Source organism: Trichosurus vulpecula, chromosome 6 (genome assembly GCF_011100635.1).
Source record: "Trichosurus vulpecula isolate mTriVul1 chromosome 6, mTriVul1.pri, whole genome shotgun sequence".
In the NCBI taxonomy this organism is placed as follows: domain Eukaryota; kingdom Metazoa; phylum Chordata; class Mammalia; order Diprotodontia; family Phalangeridae; genus Trichosurus; species Trichosurus vulpecula.
In genome coordinates this window covers 100,937,667-100,962,174 of record NC_050578.1, presented here as the reverse complement: position 1 = coordinate 100,962,174, position 24,508 = coordinate 100,937,667, and the positions used below count along the sequence as shown (strand labels likewise).

General features: G+C 41.8%; 1 protein-coding gene across 1 annotated transcript in view; it reads right to left on the bottom strand.

Annotated features, from left to right (window-relative positions):
- Positions 1-20,563, bottom strand: part of TMEM154 (transmembrane protein 154) — a 66,176-nt gene extending 45,613 nt beyond the window's left edge. The window contains exon 1 of the mRNA XM_036764624.1: positions 20,456-20,563. Within this exon, the coding sequence (XP_036620519.1) occupies positions 20,456-20,534 (79 nt within the window). The 5' untranslated portion in view covers positions 20,535-20,563. The remainder of the gene's footprint in view (positions 1-20,455) is intronic.
- Positions 20,564-24,508: the final 3,945 nt, after the last annotated feature.

Sequence of the window (24,508 nt, the reverse complement as noted above, 5' to 3'; positions counted from 1 at the left end):
TGTCCTTGCACAAAAAAAAACCTTTGGAAGCAGATATTATCCCACCACATGGAGGTTATCCTACAGAATTTGACTGTGGGGCATCCAGAGAAATAACGGGCAGAACTAAATTATAATTATTATTTCATTATCATTGATTAAAATCTTTAAGAACTTTAGGGGTTACCTAGCTTGAGCCCCTGTTTTACAGATGAGGAACAAAGGTCCAGAGAGGTTAATTCATTTGTTCAAGGTCACACAGAGCCTGAGTGGGAGAAGTGGGATTAGAACTCAGGTCCTCTGACTCCAGATGCAGCCCCTCTTCCAATGCACTAAACCACTTCTTAGCTGACAATTCTCTAGTTCTTTAAGATTTGCAAAGCCCTTTCCTCACAATAGCCCTGCAAGGATAAAAATATTATTGCAAATGTCACTATAAAATAGAATATAAGCTCCTTGAGGGCAGGGATAGTTTCCTTTCTTTCTTTGTATCCCCTGTACCTAGCACAGTGCCAGGCACATAGTAAGGGCTTAATAAATGCCTGTTGAAATGCATATAGAGAGCTGCTTAAGGTAGGGAGTAGCTAGACGGTGTAACGGATAGAGTGCTAGGCCTAGACTCAGGAAGACTCCATTTCCTGAGTTCAAATCTGGCCTCAGACACTTACTATCTATTCGACCTGGGCAAGTCACTTAACCCTGTTTGCCTCAGTTTCCTCAACTGGAAAATGAGCAGGAGGAGGGAATGGCAAACCACTCCTGTATCTCTGCCAAGAAACCCCCAAAGGCAGTCACGAAGAGTCAGACGCTGCTAAAAATGACTGAACAACTTAACACAGGGCTTTCTCCTTAAACCCTCTTTCCCTGTACATCTCCACTCTTCCAAACTTTCCTATTTCTGTTGAGGGGACCACCCTCCTCCTAATCAGACATCCAGGCTCACAACTTGGAGGCCATTCTTGACTCCTTGTTTGCATTTACCATTTGGGGTGTAGGGTCTTGGCCTCCAAAGACTTTCGCTTCTAATTTCTGGTTCCATCTACACACACAGTCAATCTGTTGGGAGGTCCTGAATCTCTCCTGTGTCTCCTTTTCTTCACTCTTACATCCGCCATCCTGGTTCAGGGTCTTTATCTCCTCCAGGCTGGACTATTACAGTGGCCTCCCAACTGGTCTCTCTGCCGTAAGTCAAGCCCTAACTCAATTCATGCCAAAATGAGCTTCCTTAAACACAGGTCTGACCACAGGGGTCACACCCCTCCCACTCAAAAAGCTCCAACGGCTCCCTGTCACCTCCAGGATCATAGAAAATCTGTTTAGTTTTTAAAACTCCTTTGTACCCTGGCTCCTTCTACCTCTCCAGTCTCCTTACACTTTATTTCCCTCCACGTCCTCTACAATTCAATGACACTGGTCTTCTTGTTCTTTAAGCACAATGCTCCATATCTTGCTGGGTCCTTTTCACAGGCTGTCTCCCATGCCTCCTGTCTTCTGCCTCCTGTCTGCTGCCTCCCACCTCAATTCTGAGATTATCCCCCATTTACCCTGTATGTATCTTGTATGTCTGTGAGCTCCCAGAGAGCAGAGGCAGCGGTTTTACTTTTCTTTATATCTCCAGCATTTAGCACAGTGCCTGGTACATACATAGTAAGCTTGTTGACTGACTGTCAGTATTCTAAAAATAGTAAGTGCTTCCTAAATGTGTATTAACCTGAACTAGATTGCTGAAAGCCAACCCCCACCCCACCCCATAGACCCCAAACCTTGCCTATGTTCTCCAATTTGACCTTAGACTCTGGACTCTGGACAAGGTTTTTGTCCCTGTCCTTCCAACCCTGCACCACCCTTACACCTCTCCCAAGCATGATCCTTACAATGTGTGCCCTCCTCCCTTTTGAGTCTTACAATTCTCCATTTCTTTCGAGGCTTAGCTCAAGAGTTACCTTCCCAGCTGTTGCCTCCCACCCCTTCCCCCCCAAACCACCACATACCTGTTTTGTTTAAGTTTTCTAGATTCCTGTATAAGTACATGTTGCCTCCCCTGATCTAATGTAAGCTCCCTGAAGGCATGAATTATTTCATTTTTGTCATTTGTATCCCCCTCCCCTAGCAAAGTACCTGCCACACAGTAGGCTGGAGGAAAGCAATGATCAAAAAAGTGAAATGATTTTATCCAGTTACACAACTGGATGAGACAATAGGCACCCCCAAGCCAGGTCTGCTACCCTCCACTCAGCTGCTCTGTGCACCAGTCTAGCCTGCATAGCACTTCTTTCAGGCCACATCCCAGTTGTCCCTGTTGGATAAATATGACAGGGGTATTCTGGTAAATGTTTACTAACCAGCTATAAGAAAAAAACCGCAAGATAGCAGCAACAACGAATGTGCAGGGGACATGTTTTTAAGTTCAATGTGCATTATTAACATTTTCCATATCATTTTATTAAGTCTACACCATCAACAAAACAATAAATTAAGCCCTGATTTGTAGCCTTTGCTGGTTTCCAAGGTATAAATGTTCACACTGACATGCTTACACATCGGCCCTCACCAGCCAGTCAGAGCTGGTTCCAGCACACTCCTGGGTACATAGTGAGAGTTTGACTGCTGCTACAAAGTAAATGGATGCTTACAGTAAAAAGCACCTAAGGTGGAGAGAAGGAAGTTCTCTCCTAGGCCAGGGGGCAAATCTGATCTTAATCAAGAGCAGTCCAGCCTTATCTCTATAGTTCATTTAAGCTCAAAGCAGAAGTGGTAGAAGGAAGGAAGTGAGTAACAGGCAGAGTTGCTCTAGGCAAAAGCATGACATCATCCAAGGGAGCTCTCTCCCAACCCAGTTCTCTCTTTTGCTGAGCTATCCACCCCACAGCCCACCCCGGGAGGCAATGCTATCTAGTAAGCATAGATTAAGTTCCTGCTGGGTTAAAGGTACTATACTAGGTGCCAGACATAACAAAGCCAGAGCTGCCTCCAGAGCTTGCATTTTCTTAGAGTTTGGGAAGGCATGAGATGCAACAAATATAGGCCAGTTTCAGGCAGCAAAGGATGATGGCCTCAGAGCAAATAAGACCGAGGTTCATGTCGCACTCATACTGTCTGTGTGACCTTGGTGGTTGTTGTTGCTGTTCAGTCATATCCAATTCTTCATGACCCCATTTGGGGTTTTCTTGGCAAAGATGCTAGAGTGGTTTGCCATGTCCTTCTACAGCTCATTTTACAGATAAGGAAACTAAAGCAAACAGGGTGAAGTGACTTGCCCAGGGTCACACAGCTAGTAAGTGTCTGTACCACTTAGCTGCCTTTACTTTGGGATTTTCTTGGCAGAGATATTATAGCAGTGTGCCATTTCCTTCTCCAGCTCATTTGACAGATGAGAAAACTGAGGCAAACAGGGCAAAGTGATTTGTCCAGGTTCACACAGCTGAGGCCAGATCTGAACTCAGAAAGATGAGTTTTCCTGACCCCAGGCCTCATGGTCTATCCACTGAACCACCTAGCTGCCCTCACATGGGCATCTCACTTAATGTTTCAATATTCTTGGCAACTCCAAAGTGACAAGTTGCAGAGAAAAGTATTGCCCAGCTTTTGTGGAGGGAGTTTCCATACCTGGAAGTTCTCTGTAACAGTGAGATCATAGGTCCAGTCACTATTTTGCTAATTAATGGGAGATAATACTGATAAACTAATAAGCATAGGAAAGGCTGAACTGTCTGTCCGGTCACTGACAAAAGTAACCTCCTAAATGTCTTTTCAAGGTAGTATTTGGGACTTAGAGCAGGAAGTGACCTTAGAGGGCATCTAATCTCCTACTCTTATAAATGGGGGAACTGAGACTCAGAGTGACTCAACCAAGGTCGCCCAGGGGGAATTGAGACTCAGAGTGACTCAACCAAGGTCGCCCAGGTAGTAAATGGCAGGAGGTGGGGGTGGGGGTGGGGGGGCGGGGTAGAACTAAGATCCTTTACTCCAAATGCGGCATCCTCTCCCCAGTATCACATTTTAGATTTCCACTTAGGGAGATAATATGGAATAATAAAGGGCCCACCAGACTTTGAGGTACCTGGGTTCAAAGACTACTTCTCAGTGTAACTAGCTGTGTCAGTCAACAACAAGAATTTATTAAGTGCTTACTATGTGCCAGGCACCAGAGACACAAAGAAAGGCAGTAACTTGGTCAAACGAGATAATACAGCTATTGCATTATTATAGATAATAGGCTATTCAGGATTAAAACTACCCTAAGAATTTGGGGACATGCTGTATATTTAAGATGCTGTGTATAGGTGTGTCATTATTATAATTACCAGGCCCTCATTAGCTCTGCCTGGACTGTAGCTTAGGAAAGGATCTTTCTGCCACCAGTCTCTCTCTGTTCCAGTCTATCTTTCATTCTGATATCAGATTAATCTTCCTAAAAGATTCTAGAACCACCTTCAAATACCTAAAGGATGGTCATGCGGAAGAGGGATAAGAAGTGTTTGGCTCAGCCCCAGAGTCCAGACCTAGGAGCTATGAGTACAAGTTTCAAAATGACTGATTTAGGCTTTACCAAAAGAAAAAACTGCTGATAGCCAGAGCTGTTCAAAAAGTAGAAGCCTCGGGAGGAGCTGAGGTCCCCCTTCAAGCAAAGACTCGAGGATGCTGGAAATGATGGCCGTGGGATTCTTGTTCAGGCATGAGCTGGATGACCAATGGGTTGGAGGGCCTTACGGTTTCCTCCACCTCTGAAATTCCATGAATAGTCAAGTCTCAAGTCCTTAGCCAGTCATTCAAGGCTTCCTACAATTGGGCCCAAAACTTGTACTACTGCCTTTCCCGTACTATCCTCCCGTTAAATGATACTGCTTCTGTTTTCCCATTTCCATGTCTTTGTAGTTGCTGTTCCCAGTGACGGCGCCTTTCCTTATCTCTATGAGACTATTGCTCATCCTTCAAGGTCTAGGACAAAAACCATCTTTTCTGGGAAGCCAACTCTGATGCTCCTTTCCTATAGTAAGTGATCTTTCCTTTCTTAGAATTCTCATAGCAAGTTGTACCTCTCATATACTATTATACTATGTGGTCATGTCTTAGCTCCTCTAATGGATTAAATACATGATACTAAAACCCTGTCCTATGTATCAGAGGAGGTATCGGCAGAGTGAAAAAAGAGCTAGCTTTGAAGTAAAAAAACTTGAGTTCAAATCCTACTTTCGTCCCTTACTACCTGTATGACTTTGGGTAGGTCACTTAACTTTTCTGTGATTGGCTTTCACTTCTGGAAAATGGAAGTACTTGTAGCTATATATAGTCCTAGTATCTCTGCCAGATCACCAGATAACGAAGTCCTTTGCACCTAGTAAGCCTCAATAAATATTTATTTACTTTATGCATTTCCTTTCCCAGGGGAGCACTTGAATTTAAAAATAATTCAGAAGAAGAAAGGACTATTTGACACACTAATGGTGGGATTTCAGGCATTGTGTAGGGTTGTTTTTCCCCGGTGGAAGCAATGATTTTTCCCTATGACCCTGAAATCCTGTGTTTTTGATCTTCGGTCAATCAAATACAATTATTAATTAATGTAGCTTAAGATCAAGCCTGGCCCTATTGAAAGCACCCACAACCTCACCCCTTCATTCACTTTATTCACGTTTATTTGAAGAATTTGCAAGGAACAAATTATGCAATCATGCAATGATAATAAAATATTAGACAATTATGCAGATGTGAGGAATGCTAAATGCCAACTTTCTAATATCACAGGTGTTCTAACTGCCCCAATAATGATAGCGATATTTGGAGACCTATGAAGGGATTGCTTACCCCAGCAAGTATTAATAAGGAAATTAAAGAGAGAGCATATCTGAGATCCAATCATTGGCCTTGACATAACTAGAGAGGGCCATGACTGATGCTGGGGGAATAACGGACAAAAATGCCGATGGTGATCTGTTTCACTCTCTGCATTCCACCTTGGGGACGGATAAGAGGTTGGAAAGCAGTCCTAAGGGATAATTAGCCGTGAGGTTTTTAGGGAAGCTGCTCCATAGTCTTGCCTTTCAGTTTGTATTCCATTAAGAGGCCATCATTTTGATATTACTGTGAGATATGAAGATTTGTGCACAGCAGCAGGAGAGGTCACAATGACCAGAGAGGCTTGGAACACACATTTTGGAGGAAAGCGTCTAGCCAGTGCATTCTCTTGGGAACTGGGGGATTGGGTTGGGAACTAGATGCTATCTTACCACTAAGCAGCCGAATGACTTCAGGCTAGTAACTAAGCCTCTCTGGGCCTCACTCAGTTTCTTCCTCTATAAAATACAGATGCAAAAACCTCAGAAGGCCCTTAAAGTTTCTTCTAGCTCTGTCATTCTCTCTTTTAGTTGCTGAGGTTGTCCCTTAGTTTCCGCTTGGAAATGTGGATTCATTCTTTCAGGCCACTGGGGTCCCTGTGAGTGCGCTGTCCTAATCCAAGCCTCTTGGCTATTTTAAATGATTCTCCCTCCTCTCCTGAACATGGAAATTCATGAAAAGTCTTAAAATATGTTTTGGTTGATATTTGTGATTTCATTAGTATAAAGAACTCCCAGTGAGGAAATTCCCTTTACCAATGCAGAGCAGCAGCAGTTCTATAATGTACTACCTTAAAGAGGTTAAGTCACCAAGCCAGCCTCTGTCAAAAGAATCACTTGAGTCCAAGTGTTCGTGACTTCAAGGTCTGTCCACACCCACTACTCTTTATGGTCTCTCTTAAAACCTATACCAACTGCTGTCTGTAAAAGGGGCCATCCCATGGAGCATGTATGGGGATGAGCCTACCCCCTGGCCCCTTCCATGGGCAACATGTGCTCTGGTTCCTTAATAAAGACATATATATATATACCAAGTCATTCCCCAATTGATACATGGTCAAAGGATATGAACAGGCAGTTTTCAGATGAAGATATTAAAGCTATCCATAGTCATACAAAAAAAAAAACCACTCTAAATCACCATTGATTAGAGAAATGCAAATTAAAACAACTCAGGTACCATATCACACCTATCAGATTGGCTAATATGATGGAAAAGGAAAATGATAAATGTTGGAGAAGATGTGGGAAAATTGGAACATTAATGCATTGTTGGTGGAGTTGTGAACTGATCCAGCCATTCTGGAAAGCAATTTGGAACTATGCCCAAAGGGCCATAAAACTGTGCATACCCTTTGATCCAGCAATACCACTACTAGGTCTGTATCCCAAAGAGATCATAAAAATGGAAAAGGACCTACAAGTACAAAAATTTTTATAGTAGCTCTTTTTGTGGTAGCAAAGAATTAGAAATTGAGGGGATGCCCATCAATTGGAGAATGGCTGAACAAGTTGTGGTATATGAATGTAATAGAATACCATTATGCTATAAGAAGTGATGAGAAGGAAGATTTCAGAAAAACCTGGAAAGACCTACATGAACTGATGCTGAGTGAAATGAGCAGAACCAGGAGAACATTGTACACAGTAACAGCCACATTGTGCAATGATCAACTATGATTGACTTAGCTCTTCTCAGCAATACAATGATCCAAGACAACTCCAAAGAGCTCATGATGGAAAGTGCTATCCACATCCAGAGAAAGAACTATAGAATCTGAATGCAGATCAAAGCATATCATTTTCACTTTTTTCTTTGTTCTTTGTGACTTTTCCCTTTTGTTCTGTTTCTTCTTTCACATGACTAATGTGGAAATATGTTTACATGATTGCATATATTTAGCCTATATCAGATTACTTGCCATCTTGGGGAGATACGGTGGGAAGAAAGGAGGGAGGAACGGAGAAAAAAGTTGAAACTTAAAAATTTATTAAAAATGAATGTTGAAAACTATTTTAAGTGTAATCAGAAAAAATAAAATACTATTTGCCAAAAAAATAAAAAATAAAATAAAAGATGTATACAACCAAGGACCTCAAAATATCATATGGTTCAAGCTCCCTGTCTTCAGGAAGTTTAGTTATTATGATCTCCATTTTATGCATGAGATAACTGAGGTCCCAAGGAATGAAATGACTTGTACACAGCTAGTTAACTTCCTTATTCCCCATGATACCAGCCATTTAAACTAAATTAGGTTCTCCCTTCCCTCCCATTACAACTATCTGGTTTTAAAACTTCAGCCCCAAATTAAGTAGAAAGGAATCTACCCTAGTCAGCTCCTATTTTCAGTTTTTGTGCCCACCACCTTGCCCATTTTTCACCTTTACATCCCCATGAGGAATTGCCTTTCCAATTTTTCCACCAGTAAAAATAATCATTTGCCCCAGGTCACAAAGTTAGTGGCCAAGATGGGACCAAGATTAAGTCCTCTAGTCCAGCTTTGGCATAATTCCCTCTAATCAATACCTGCCAAACAAGAGAGTCTGAAAGCCAAGGGCTACAGGCCAACGTGAAACACAGTTACCTGCTCCCCCTGGGTGAGAGATTCTTCTCAAAGTTTAGGAAAGGAGAGGTAAGAAGGAAAAGTCAAATAATTTCTCTAAAGGGATAGGGGGAAACAAGCTAGTCTAGATTAGTGATAAATGACTGGTGACACAAGCCAAGGGCTACAGATAACATCCTAGAGGAAAGGAAAGAAGGAAAGACCAAACAGCAACTACTCTAGAAAAAAAAAAAGAGTGATTTGACTGTAACGTAAATGAAACTTTTAAAAAAAATCTCTGGCTTCATCGCACTGTCAAAATGGTGATGATCTAGCCCAGGAAAACAACAGACAATCCAATGTAGTAACTATGAGATAAAATGGTACCATGCTAGACAACCAGGTGGTATAATGTATGGTCTCCTAGATTCCCTGGGATTAGACAAACTGGAGTTCAAATCCTTCCTTATACACTTAATAATTGGGTGACCCTAGACAACTCATTTAACCTCTGGACCTGCTTCCTCATCTGTCTAACAGGCATAGCAATTTAGACATCCACAACAACTTTGTAAAAATAAACAACATTAAAAGCTGTAAGAACTTTGATCATTACGATGACCAACCATGACTGGGAGAAGACCGATCACTGTTAAAGGATGCTCTCATCGCCTGACAGAGAGGTGACAGATTTAAGGTGTAGAGCCAACATTGTGGTTGTTAGAGGGATTTTGTTTGTTTGTTGTTTGGTGGGGCGGGAAAAAGAGAAAAAAAAATGAATTTTTGTTCACTGAAAAAATTTAATTAAAAAAATTAAATTGTATCTACCTCACAGGGGTGTCAGTTTATATAACACCTGTAACAAGCCTTAAAGCACTATTTAAATGCCTATTACTATCAATATTGTGCCGACCTTAGTTCTACCATGAATGTATAAGTGCCATTTAGTCTAGAAGGGAGAAATCTCCAATCTAGATGTCACTTTTTTCTTCCAAATTTTGATAAGGTAAAAATCAAATTAATTATAACCAATTTGAAAATCTTGCTAATTTCCACCACTTCTTTACCCTTTCCATTCATGCTTACGTATTTTTAGTAGGTGTTGGGTAAGACATGAACCAAATAGGGTTAGGGGAATTGAATTTGAAAAGATTCTCAGTGGTTAAAGTACAAATGATTTCTAGAAAGCCATCACCCTGCAGCCGATCTATTGATGAGACTTAATGCTTATCTGGCCTGGGCCTTCGATATCAAGCACATAGTCCATACATACAGTGTTGTGCTTGAGGCCTTCTCAGATTAGACAGGACCCAACAGAACTTTCTCACCCATGGCACAACCTTCAAGAACCTATAGCCACCTCCATACCACAAAAGGGCTTCAGAGAACAGCTTCAGTGGAGGGATCCCAGAAAACATCAAAAATCAATTAAATTTTATTTTTTTTTCCATGAGCAACAACAAGAAAAAAACAAACATTTTTTCTCTGCCCCTCCCCATCACTGAAAAAGGAAAACAAAACCCCAGTAATAACCACCACCACACAGTCTGTACAGCTTGAGTCTATCACTTCTCAGTTGGGAGGTGGGGAGCACGCTTCAATCGTGACTAGTCCTCTCAGACTCACGATTAGTCATTCTTTGTTTTTATAATGCTGTTCTTATTGTATAAATTGTTCCTCTGGTTCTGCTCCTTTCACTCTTATATCAGTTTATACAAGTCTTCTAGGTTTCTCTGAAACGATTCCTTTCACCATTTCCTATGGTACAATAGTATTGCATTACATTCACCCATGATAAACTACTGTGTTTTTGGTTGTTTTTTTTTTTTGTAATGGCAAGGATAATCCTAGGCCTGTGTACAAAAAGTCCCTCTTTCTAAGAAAAATCATTGAGGAGACATTAAATATTTATTTTTATTATTTCTTTTAATCTATGTGAAAATTACAGTTAAAGATTTTGTGATTTCCTTTAAAAAAATTAAGATTTTGTTTTCATTGCCTTCTTTGGTTGGACTTTTTGTTAGCCTGAAAGCCATCTGAAATTCAATCATCTTGATCATATGACTTAAGGTAGCTTTTCTCTTTTCTCTTTTATTCCCTACTTATTCTTTGTTTCCTCCCGTACAATCTATTACAGGGCAATGTGAGGCAGAGTTTCTAGTAGGAAGACCACTGAGCTTAGGCTATGGGAAGACCTGAGGTGCAGCTTTTTTTCTGCCTCAAGGAATAGCTATGTGGACTTGGCAATTCAATTAGCTCCTCTGCATCCAGGTTGGCTTAACTGTAAAATGGAAATAAATAACACGTGTACTCCCTACTGCACAGGATGTTTTCAGAAACAAAAATGGGCATGCAAAGCATTGAGAAACAATGTTCTGATCTATAGAAATATCAGCTCTTCACATGACTGAACTTCCTTTGAACGTTAAAAATAAATTGATGGTGGCGTTTGATAAGCAGGTGTTAAGAGAAGCAAAGAATCTCTAGACCAGGGTTTCTTAACCTTTTGGGGTGTGTCATATCCAGATTCTTTTGGCCATCTGGGGAAGTCTATGGACCTCTTCTCAGGAAAATAGTTTTTTAAAAAATTTATAATTAAAAGAAATGTTAAATTTCAGTTAGAGGTGATTCAAAATAAAGATGTAATTTTTCTCACCCAAATTCATGTCCCCCTTTGGAGTCCATGGACCCCAGGTTAAGAACCCCTGCTCTAGACTAATAGTGGACAGAAATATCCATTTCAATAACCAAATACTCCTGCCCAACTCATTCAGGGAATCCCCTAAATCAACTAGGCACAATTAAATCATGATTATTTTTATATGATGGCTATGGAAAGTGACCCTCCAGTCAAAATAATTTTATAGCCAAGGAGGTAGAAGTCTAGAAAAATCCAATTTTTGGTAATAAGCAGTTTACTGAAAGAATGATTAATTAGCAGATCTGGCATCAGAAGCCGTCTATGAATTCCTATCTCTCCTTTAAAGCTCAACTCAGATGGAACATACCTCTTCCAGGAAGGCTTCCTTGGTCCTCCTGGTAGGCACTGACCTTGCCCACCTCAGACCTTACAAAGCACATTGCTTTACAGCTCTCCAATACATTTATCATATAATACTGCATATCATAGTTAGCTGCCATTTTCTTTGGGGGAAGGGTGGGCTGTTATTTTTTGGGGGGAAGGGAGAATCTCTGGGTAGGAAAATTTTTTTTTGTCTAATTCAGACTTTTCTCGTGAAAATTTAGAAATTTTGTCTTCCAGTTTGTCATGTCATCTCTCTGTAAGCTTCACAATCTAAGCCCAGCCTACCTCAAAGCACACTGCTTTGCAACTCTATTTTCGTATAATATTGTGTTTCATAGTTATCTCACATTTTCTTTTGGGGGGTGGGCTATTATCATTTTGTGTGGGGAACTTTGGGTAAGGAAATTCACTTTTATTAATGAAGATCAACACTTGTTCTACAACTTTTAGTCTTGGAGGGTAGCTGGGGGCAATGAGAAGGTGTGGTGCCTTGATACACTTGAATGTGAATATCCCTGACTTCCAGGCTAGCTCTCTCCCCATCATCTCATCCTGCCTCTAGATCTGTATTTGTATCTTTACTCCCCCACTATGCCATAAGCTCTATCATAAGATCAGCGACTGAGCCATAGCCAAACCCCCGCATCTCTCACGAGCCCATGAGCCATAGCACCTATGGTCTGAATCTGCCTTTAATATGCATTGGCAGAATTGTTGATCAGAGAAGCAAAACGAGTGATCAAGGTCACACAAGGCGCTGACCCAGGTCTTCTGACTCCAAGCCCTATGCTCTTTCTCCTACACTCTTAAGCCAGACCTAGAAATGACCCAGAGATACCCACCATCACATGAAAGGCTAAGGTGCCACGGACATAATGTCCCCCCTCATCTACAATCTGATTCAATCCAAGCTAACAAGCATTTATTATGAACCTACTACATGCAAGGCCTCCTACTAGGTGCTAGGAACACAAAGAAAAAAATAACAAAATCCATGTCCTCAAGGAAATTCCATTCCAATGAAGAGACTCAGCATATAAACAGATACACGTTCCTTTGTCTGTAAAAAGAGGGGATTGGACCACATAAACTCAAATGTCTCCTAACTCTAAACATGGTCATTTCAGGAGGGAGAGACTGCTAAGAAGGAGGGGGAGAAGGAAAAGTTTCCTGAGAGGCGACGGTCAGCCAGCTTTGAAGTAAGATGAGGATTCTAAGAGGTAGTAGGGAGGAGGGAGTATATTCCAGGCACAGCCTGTGCAAAGGAGTGGTGACAGGAAATGGGACTTTGAACTTGAGGGACAGCAAGACGGACAGCACAGTTGGAAAGCAGGGAAACAATGTGTAGAAAGCCTGGAAAGGTAGGCTGGGCTTAGATTATGAAGCTTACAGAGAGAAGAAATGACAAATGGAAGACGAAATTCCTAAGTTTTCATGAGAAAAGTCTGAATTAGACAAAAAACATTTATTAAACGCCTACCACAGGTGAGCATTGTGCAAAATGCTAGACGTAGAATCTTTATAAGTAAATCGACATATAACCTTCTTATAGCATAAAGGTATAGGTTTACCTTTGAGTAATGTCGCACTTAGTGTCAGAAAATTATAGGCTTTGGAGTTGGAAACGACTTTCATGATTATCTAGCTCAAACCCCACATTTTACACATGAGGGAACTTAGCCCAATATTCTTGAATGCCCACGTCTAAACCTGGTAAACTTTCTCTATTAAATGACCCGGTACTCTTACATAGCAAGTATCACAAAATCTCCACCACCAGGCTTCCCAGAACTTAATCCTTCTATTACCAGTAAGGCCATCCAATTCATATGTTAGCAATGACAGCTGTACCTGGGAGCTCCCTTTAAGCCGGGATCTATTCCCAGGACCTGACATGAACTGACAGACAGGAACATGACTGGGCCAAGCAGTAGCCACACTCCCCGTCATGAGAGGCTAGTCCGGGTTTGGCTCCACCTTGGGAGTTTCTGTCTCTAGAACTAATGGGTCCTCTAGGTCTAGCCTTAAGAAGCAAGGAGAAAACATGACTCAAAACTAGCATTTCGTAGTGAGTCACCATGAGTCAAGTCTCAGAACCTCGTGAGCAGGTAGAGGGCTCAGAAGAGTCCAGAGGGTCAATGGCAATTCTGGCGTTGCAACTTCAGTCAGCCCAAAGGCAGCTCAATGGTCATGAGAATCCCCAAAAGACTGGGATTCTCCAATTGTCCCAAAGGCACAAATCTGTTGAAGATCAACACAAATTCAATCCAATATGTCTGTGATCAGTCCAACCATAAACTTAAAGCTTAAAGGCAGCCAGCCCTACAGCCAGCCCAAGTATCCTACAGAAGGCCTTTTCACAAAGAATGATCTGTTGCTGGGCCAAACCTTCTCAACCAGTGTTTCATGCAAGAGATTTATAGGGTCAGAGATTTAGAGTGTGAAGAGGCCTTAGAGGACATTGGGTCCAACCTCCTTCCTCCATTTTACAGATGGGGAAATTGAGGCACAGAGAGATTAAGTGACGTGCCCAGGATCATAGACCATGTAAGTGTCTGACGCTGGATTAGAATTCAGGTCTTCCTGACTCCAAGTCCAGCACTCTAAACACGGCACCACCTAGCTGGAGTTGGGTTAGGGGTTGTTGTGGTTTGTCCTTCATTCTCAAAGAGGAACAAGACAGAAGGACAGGGTGTGGTCCACCTGTAGGAGGAAACCCCTGCACTGGTAGGTGACTAGTGCCCAGCCTTGGCTTGCAAGCAGAGAGCTGTGAGCTTTCGGCAGAGTTCACCATTTTCTGGTAAGTAGCAGAAAACGATTTGGCTCTATCTTAGGTGTAATAAAGCCAGCTAAAAATGATGGCTTCTAGGCCACTCTTCTTAACCTCATTTGTGTCATGGACCCCAGTGACAACCCGGTGAAACCTATGGACCTCTTCTCAGAATCATATTTTTTAAATTCACAAAATAAAATACAGAATTACAAAGGACTATTATAAAAACATATTTTTAAAAAAACTATTTCATGAGCCCTAAACTAAGAACCCCTGGTTTAGAGCATCCAGGTCCGGAAGAGGCAAACTCGCCAAAGTGGGACAGCAAAACTCACAGTTTTCAGGATACCTAGAATGCCACAAGATCTTTGGTTATCACCCTCATGTCCCAAATGGTGATGATTCTGACATTAGAATACAGTAAGAAGGTCATCTAAGTGAGCAGATTGGGCATCTCTAGAGTTTCTCAGAGGATCAAGAAAAGAAATCAAGTATTGGCAAATATATAGATTTGGGGTTCTCTTATAGAGCCCAGGATGGTACCAAAAGACAATACCTCAAGAATAGGTGATGCACAAGAAAGGCGGAACCAAGATGGCAGCAACTTACCTGAGCTCTCCCAAATTCCCCTCCAAACAACTTTAACATGAATGAATTCTAGAGTGGCAGAAGCAACAAAAGAATGGTGTGAAACAATTTTCCATCCCAAGATAACTTGGAAGATCAACAGAAAAGGTCTGTCTCACTGGGATGAGAGTGGAGCCTCAGTCCAGCTCAGGTTGTGCCCTGGCAAGTCGGCAGAAGGTGTTAGGAGTGACTGAATCTGCAGAGGCAGCGGTGGCTCCTGGAGGAGTCAGTGACAACATATTTCCTTAGATCATACCACCGTGGAAGAATTTAAAACTTACAAACCCCCAGAAGTAGCTCTGAAAACAGTGGCAGGAAAAGGCTGAAGCTTGGGACAGTGCCCCCTCCACCCTGGGAACAGAGCCCAACTTTAACATAAGGTTAAAGTCAAGAAATAGGCTGGAAAATTGAGCAAATAACAACAATAAAAACAACTAGACAACAGAAACACTATGGTGACAGAGAAGATCAAAACACAAACTCGGAACACAGCAATATCAAAACAGCTACCTGCAAAGTCTCAAAAAATAATGTGAATTGTTCTTGGGCCTAAAAAGAATTCCAAGAACAACTCTTTAAGGATGTTAAAAATGAAGTAAAAGATATAGAGAAAGAATTGGGAAGAGAAATGAGAGTGATGGAAAGAAAATCATGAAAAAAGAGTCAACAGCTTGGTAAAGGAGGCACAAAAAAATGCACTAAAAAAATAGCACATTAAAAAACAGAATAGGCCAAAATGGTAAAAATAGTACAAAAATCCACTGAAGAGAAGAATACCTTAAAAAGTAGAATTGGCCAAATGGAAAGATATGAACAAGAATTCACTGAAAAAAAGAACTCCTTAAAAAGTAGAATTTGGCCAAATAAAAAAGGAGTTACAAAAGCTCACTGAAGAGAATAATTCCTTAAAAATTAGAATTAGGCAAATGAAGGTTAATGACTCTATGAGACATCAAGAAAAAAAATGAAATCAAAACAATGAATAAAAGAAGAAAACATGAAATATATCATTGGAAAAACAACTGATCTAGAAAGTAGATCCAGAATAGATAATTTAAGAATAATTGAACTTATCTGAAAGCCATGATCAAGATGAGAGCCTAGATATAATATTTCAGGAAATTATCAAGGAAAGCTATGCTGATATCCTAGAACCACAGGGTAAAATAGAAATCAGAAGAACTCACAATCACCTCATTAAAGAGATCCCAAAATGAAAACTCCCAGGAATATTATAACCAAATTATAGAGCTCCCAGGTCAAGAAGAAAATATTGCAAGCAGCCAGAAACAATTCAAATATCATGGAGCTCCAGTCAGAATTACACAGGATTTAGTAGCTTCTTTGTTAAAGAATCAGAGGGCTTGGAATATGATAATCCAGAAGGCAAAGAAGCTAGGATTACAACCAAGAGTCACTTTCCCAGCAAAACTGAATATAATCCTTCAGGGGAAAAAGTAGGCATTCAATGAAATAGAGAACTTTCAAGCATCCCTGATGAAAAGATCAGAGCTGAATAGAAAATTTGACTACATGGGAAGATGATGCTCATAACTCCAATCAATTTTATCATTATTAGGGCAGTTAGAAGGAGTATACACAGACAAAGGGCATGGATGTGAGTTGACTATGATGGGATGATATCTTTTAAAAACAAAATTAAAGGCTGAGAAAAAGGAATGCACTGGGAGAAGGAAGAAGGGAGAGTTAAAATGGGATAAATTTTCTCTCATGAAAGAGATGTGGAAGAGCTTTGACAGTGGAGGGGAAGATGTGTGTGTGTGTGTGGGGAGGCAATGCTTGAACCTTACTCTCATCAGAATTGGCTTAAAGAGAGAATGGCAATAGAAATCTTATCTTACCCTATGGGGAAGTAGGAGGGGAAGGAGATAAGAGAAGTGGGAAGGGGGAGGGAGGTGGGGACTGATAGAAGAGGCAGTGGATTTGGGGAGGCAGCGGTCAGAAGCAAAACATTTTTGAGAAGGGACAGCATGAAAGGAGAGGGAAGGATAAACAAGGGAAAAAATAGGATGGAGGGAAATACAGAGTTAGTAATCATAATGGTGAATGTGAATGGGATGAGCTCACCAATAAAACAGAAGCAGATAGCAGAGTAAATTAAAAACCAGAATCCAGCAAAAATGAGGGGAGGGGGGGAATTTACACCAAGTTTCTTTGATAAAGGCCTCATTTCTCAAATACAGTGAGATTAAGCCAAATTTATAAAAATAAGAGGTCATTCCCCAAATAATAAATGATCAAAGGATATGAACAGGTACTTTCAGAAGAAGAAATCAAAGCTATCTATGAAAAAATGCTCTAAATCTCTATTGATTAGAGAAATGCAAATTAAAATGATTTTGAGGTATTACCACATACCCATGATATTGGCTAATATGACAGTAAAGGAAAATGACAAATGTTGGAGGGGATGTGGGAAAATTGAGACACTAATACATTGTTAGTGGAGTTGCGAACTGATCCAACCATTTTGGAGAGCAATTTGGAACTATGCCTAAAGGGCAATCAAACTGTATATACTCTTTGACCCAGCAATACCACTACTAGGTCTGTACCCCAAAGAGATTTTTTTTTAAAAAAAGGAGAAAATAATGTACAAAGATATTTATAGCAGCTCTTTTTGTGGTGGCAAAGAATTGGAAATTGAGAGGATGCCCATCAATTGGGGAATGGTTGAACAAGTTGAGGTATAGAATTGTGATGGAATACTATTGTGCTATAAGAAATGATGAGCAGGATGACTGCAGAAAAACCTAATTACACAAACTGATACAAAGTGAAGGGAGCAGAACCAGGAGAACGTTATACACAGTAACTGTGAATGACTTAGCTATTCCCAGCAATACAATGATCCAAGATAATCCCAAAGGACTTGTGATGAAAAATGCTATCCACCTCCAGAGAAAGAACTGATAGAGTCTGAATGTAGATTGAAGTGTACTCTTTTTTACTTTCTTTATTTTTCTTGAGAAGTTTTTTTGGTCTGTTTTTTCTTTCACAACATGACTCATATGGAAATATGTTTTGCGTGACTGTACATGTATAGCCTACATTGAATTGCTTGTTGTCTCAGGGAGGGGGAGGGAAGGAAAAGAGGGAGAGAATTTGGAACTCAAAAGGTTTTTAGAATGAATGTTAAAAATTATTTTTACATGTTATTGGAAAAAATTGAAATGTCGATAAAAAGAATATGTGATGCAGGTTACATCCCTCCATAACTTGGAAGACATTAGTGTAGCCTGAGGCTCAGAGGAATTAGGTGACTTGCCCAAGGTTACATAGCTAGTGTCAGAAGTGGGATCTGAACTCAAAACTTCCTGATTTCCAGTTCCACACTCCATGAAGCCCAGTATTCTATATTTCCCACTCTGGTCCAGAAAGGCATCAGTCCTTGGTTCAGGAAGTCAAGGTTAGAGAAATCTTAGCAGAAGTTTTTGTGAACAAATGTTACTGATGGTGCAGAGAAGGATTGTTGTTGGTTGTCCTTCATTCTCAAAGAGGACCATGACATCAGGAAAGTGATGTTATGACTTGCAAACGAATTGAGGGAAGGCTGCACAAAGTCACCAGCCTCACTGTCTCCTCCAGAGGCATCTAGGTCCAGCGGCCAGACACAGATCAGGATGACTGGAGATGGCCTCAGATGCAGTGGGAGACTTGGCCTTTTGGTTTCGGAGACCTCACTCTACAACCCACACTAAGCTGTCATCTTTGTCAAGTCACCAATCCCCTTTGGGCCTCACTTTCCTCATATGCAAAGTCAAAAGGGTAGACAAGATGTTTTGTAACTTCCCTTCCGCAACTCTTTAAGGAATAAAATCCACAGATGATTCCCTCAAACTCATTTCAATTACTAGCCTCAACCTCTTACCAAACCTTTATAATAACAGCATTGCTATGGAGGAACCAATGGGAGAGCTGGTCTAAGTCTCACTTCCTCTCCTTCCCTTTACCACCTTCTGGTAGAGTTGCTAATGAGCCTGGAACATGCTCCAAAGCAGGGCAGCTGATGGAAGAAAGAGACATGAGGATCTCGACTCATCAGTCATCCCCCTCCATCATAATTGAGAATTTGCTATAATAATCCTTAGGGCAGTGCTTCCTGACCCTGCGTATGCAAAAAAAAAAAAAAGACATGTGATGGGTGTGTAGTGGCATGAGCCCAGGAGGAACCAAGATTCTCACTACCTGCACAAATCAATTCCTCTCATTGAGCCTATACCTTCATCTGTAAAATGTTTGAATGAGATTAGAGATTTAGAGCTCCAAGGGAACTCAGAGGTCGTGTAAGCCAACCTCTTTTATTTTACAGGTGAGGAAACCAAGGCCCAGAGAGGTTAAGCAATTTACACAAGGTCACACAGCTAGTAATTTTCAGAGTCAGGAGCTGAATTCAGACTCTCTGACTCCAGACCCAGCACTCTTTCCCAGCAACAAACTGCTCACTAGATGGGCTCCGTTATACATTTTGGTTGCAAAATCCTAGGATCCCTACAGGATAAGAACACTTCTTTCCACGCATAGACTGCCCTGGGTCAGATGCTGGCAGTCTCCACAGTCTGTAACCAAGAGGAGATTTGTTTTTATTTACCCAAGGGCAGGTGCAGCAAATACAGTCTACGGAGGAAGGCAATTGTGATCAATCCTGCTTCCCATGGTAACTGTTAAGAACACAAATCAATTGCTGCTCCTTACATGGAATGTTGAAATGTGATACTCTGGCCTTCCTAGAACATTTTTGCCACAGAGAATGTTTTTTTTTGTTTTTACAAACAAACATTCATCAATGGTGGATGGAAACTTATATGTATGTATATATTATATATCTATGTCTTTATCTGGAGAGAGGGAGAGAAAGAAATAGAGAGACAATGAGAGAGAGGAGATGAAGGAGGAGGAGGAGGAGGAGAAAGACAGAGAGTGAAAAGGAAGGAAGATAGAAAACGCTAGCCTAAATTATCTATGAGTTCTAACTTTTGTGAGAAAATTCTCAATGTAAAGACAATTCCTGCCACTATAAAAAATCCAACAAACATTTATTAAGGGAGGGATGCAAATGGATCCCTCTAAAAAGTTGCGAGACAAGAAAATAGAAAGCACCTTCCCTTTAGTGTGGATTCCATCCCCTCTTCCCACACCAATCACCTCCCTATTGATAAGTCAACACAAACGCCTGTCTTCTCCTTGGTTAACTTCATAGACAACATCTTACAAACCACATCTTTCCCATTGTGGGGTCTCAGCCGCCTTTACTTTAAAAGTCAACTTGCTCCTAGACTGTTTCAGCCCACTGTCCCATTCCCTCCCCCGAGTTCCTCCAGGGTTTACAGGCTTCTTAATGTGCCCATTAAATCTGGGTAAATTATAGGGGCCCAGCCATTTCACGAGAGGAAATGTGCCAGGAGGGTCAGATACCCTGCCAAAGCAGAACATGATCGGACCGCAGAAGGGAGCCTAAAGGGGAGAGAGGGTGCCTACGAGACAAGCCAGCTCGGGTCCGCCTCTCCTCCTCCCTCTAAGTCCATTGAGAGGTTCAGGTTTGCTGGGTGTCGTCTGCCCTCTCTCCCAGCAGAGTTCTGTAGCCTTGGGCACCCAGCTTGCTTCCCTCGCCCCGTGAACAACAGCACTCGAAAGGCACCAGGTAACTTACCCAAGAGCTTCCCCAGCAGCAGGGAGAAGATGAGGAGGAAGCCGGGAGTCCTCAAGTTACCTTGGCCCCTCTCAGGCATGATGCTGTCTGGGGCTCCAACCTCACGGGAGCCTGAACGTTTCCTGTTTCCTGCTGCTTTTTTGTCAGTGCTCACTTTCTGAAGGAGATGTGTTTGAGGGTTTTTAGGAAGTGATGTAATTCTGTAGGAGCCTGTCAGACCAGCAAAGGATTGCAAAAGAGAAGCCTGCTATTCAAGCAGCAGGGATTCAGTCAGCACAGCTCTGCCCTGAAAGGTTTCTCTGAAGAGTTTCCCCTCTACGCTCCTCATTAGGCTTTACTGTAGGAGTAACAGAGGCTAGTCCCAGGCACCCTAAACCAAGCTCATGCTACCTTCTTGACCTCAACCACCCCCAAGGCTGGTGTCCCAGGATTACTCAATCCACCCTTCACCAAAGGCATAGATAGGCAACACACAGCTGGAACAACAGCCACATTAAAAAGTATTTGCAACATTGCTCTCCTCCAGTAAAGTGTGTTGTTGTTCAGTAGTTTCAGTCATGTCTAACTCTTTGTGACTCCGTTTGGGATTTCCTTGACAGAGATTCTGGAGTGGTTTACCATTTCCTTCCTGCTCCTTTTACAGATGAGGAAACTGAGGCAAACAAGGTTAAGTGACTTGCCAGGATCATGTGGCTCATAAGTGTCTGAGGCAGATTCAAACTCAGGAAGATGGGTTTTTCTGACTCCAGGCCCCTCCCTCTATCCACTGCATCAGTCTGTGTGACCTTGAATTAACAGTCCTCAGCCTTAATTTCTCTGTAAAATGAAGGGGCTGGACTAGAAGGACTCTAAGGTTCCTTCCAGTTCTGTATCTATAATCTTATGAGGCTCACATATGTTGGTGACCCTTGGGTACCTCTCCAGAGAGTATACCACAGAGAAGGTCCTCTGACTGTTTTGTTCCTTGACAGGAAAGCAATACCTCAAAAATCCATGGAGGGTAGGAGTGGGAGGGGAGGAATTCAGAGTTCTCCCTTCTTCCACCCCAGCTGAGTGTATATTCTCCAACCCTCCAAACTCTCTCAACCTCCAAACCCCAATCAATTTAACCTATGTGGCAAGGGTTGTCCCCCATATGTAGAACGGGAATGTCATTGTGCGGCTCAAAGGGAGGCAGAGTAGACATCTCTAGCCTCTTCTCCCTCCACTTTTCTCCAAAAGACACTTAAATAGGAATTAAGTAGTAAATTGGAGAAGGAGGCAGCTAGATGGCTCAGTGTGCCAGGGAATAGGGTGCCAGGCCTTTACCACTCATCTCCTTGAGTTCAAATCTGGCCTCAGATACTAACTAGCTGTGTGACCCCAGGCAAGTCATTTAACCCTATTTGCCTCAGTTTCCTCACCTGTAAAGTGAGCTAGAGAAGGAAATGGCAAACCACTCTAGTATGTCTGCCAAGAAAACCCTGAATAGGATCACAGAGAGTCAGACATGACTGAAACCACCGAACAACAACACACTTTACTGGACGAAGGCAATGATGCATAATGTTGCCTGGAGTCAGACACAACTGAAAAATGACTTAAATAAAATAAATTGGGGCCAGAGGCTGGCCCCACTGCCCTCCGAACAGACATATCTATCTACTTCCTTAAATATTATCAACCTAAAGGATGCGATTTTCAAGTTTAATCTAACCTCCGATCATTGTCTCATTAGTTTAGGGGGAAGAAGGAAGCCTTATATCCAAGCCCTGGCCCTTTCCCACCAAATACCAGCTCCACAATGAACACAAATAGCAATTATCAAAGAAACCAATTTATCCAATTCAATAGCAGAAGAGAAATCAGAAAAGTTATATGTAGGAGAATATATACCAGACGATACAGTGAAAAGACTCTCCCACTGCGAGCAAGGTAACTCAGCTAACCAAGGGAAAGAGTCCCAGATCTCATCCAAGGAGAATTGCCCCAAAGTCTCTAGTGTAGCAAGCTGGGGGTGGGGACATGATGGAGACTGCCAGCTCCTTCCATGTTGGCTTCTTCCCAGAGTCTTTTCCTTCAGCATCCTAAGTGGAGTTGACATTGTCCATCTTCTCTCTGCTAGAAGCATGCAAAAGGACTCAAAGAACCTGGAAGGGACTCACCTACTCTGCCCTGCCCACACACAGGTGAGGGTCATCCATCTTCACCAATAAGGATGGAGTCCCAGATCAATGGGCTTTGAGGTTGGAGTTTTAGGCACTTATTTGAGTTTGAGGCAGAGGCAAGGGCTGGAAAGTAAAGGTAGAGTTTTTGGTTTCTTCATTTTACTAAAGTTCCTTCAGTTTGTGTTTTTTTGGAGAGGGGGAAGGCAGGGCCATTGGGGTTAAGTAACTTGCCCAAAGTCACACAGCTAGTAAGTGTGTCAAGTGTCTGAGGCTGGATTTGAACTCAAGTCCTCCTGACTCCAGGGCAGGTGCTATACTCACTGAGCCATCTAGCTGCCCCAAAGTGGCTTCAGTTTTAAGATCTTTCAATGAATCCTCTCAGAAATGTTTATTGTGAGAGATAGGGCAGACAGAGAAAGAAGACAAGAAAGACTGAGTGGCCTTCACATGTACCGTTCTTAACCTTCCAACCACATACCTGTCCGAATGGCTGATTTCCTCTTCTACATAAATGACACCACACCTCCAGCCTCCATGCCCTTTCAAGGGCATTTTCACTCATGCCTCTCTTCTACCGACCTCTTAGAATCCCTAGCTCCCTCCAAAATTCAGCTCAGGTGTCACCTTTTATAAGGAGCCCTTCCTGATTTCCCAATTCTTGGTGTTCCATTCAACCTCCACTTGAAATTACTTCCCATATATTTTATATTTAATTATTTATGTACATGTCGGTTCCTCCTCACCACCTAAGAATATAAACTCCCCAAGGACAAGTAACTTTTCTTTGTATCCCAGCACTTAACACAATGCCTAGCACACAGTAGGTGATAAATAAATGCTTATCAAATTCATTCTAGATTACATGTTGACAGTTAGCATTTTCTAGAACTCTGAATGGTGTAGATCAGAGCCTTACCTGTCATTCTTTGATTCTAGTCACATCTGTTTAGTTTACTTAGCTCACTGCTGCATTAGTCACTGTTTATCTCAATGCTCATCCCCAAGAAATAGGTAGGTGAGTCATGGAATGAACAGTTCGTGAATGGATTTACAACATGTATGTTAATGTTTTGATTTGGCAGTCAAATCCAACACTATTCCCCAATAAAATACATGTTTGCATAATATGGCAGTTAAAAAAAACAGCAAAAAATAAATAGATAAGTAACAGAATAGCTGTTTGGAAAAAAGATATCCAAGGCAAGGACTATCCGTCAAACCCTCCCCCAGCAGAGGGCTTACAGACACTAGCCCTCTTGCTCGAACACCCATCAGCCCTGTATTTAATTTCTGATTATTTCTACATTTCCACAATGGGGAAATTTTTATGCAAGGGAAAAGGTGAAGCACCTCAAGATCTTTCTGGATTTTTCCAAATAGTTGAGCATTGCTATTCTATTTTCTCAAATGGAAAAAACCAAGTTTCACCCCTCAGTGAAGTTTCTTACCCAGGGGTGCTAGAACATGGATTTGGGATTCCTTCTGTTTCTCCATTATCAGCACAGCCAGGCACTGGGCAGACAATTCCGACCGCGAGCCCCCAGTAGTATGATGACTGCCGGTATCAAATGCTTCACGACGCAGCAACAATAAATCAATTAGAAATCTACAAAACAAACCGAGTCAGCTGGGAAATCCTATGCGGCAAAGTCATTTTCTTTTGACCGCATGCACTGGAAGGCCCTTAGTGTGATTAAGCTTATCTTAAAGTGAAGAAAATTACTACTATTGATTGGAAAATTATAGCACCTCAGTGATCTCGCAGCTGCAGTGAAACATGGGGAGACTGGGCTATTTTGGGCTGTTTGTTCCACTTTTACTAGCCATTAATTTCACAAAATGACCCCTTCTTCTCAGATTCAATCCTGATCTGCTCATGGGAGGAAGTCAGTGCTCCCCCAAGGAT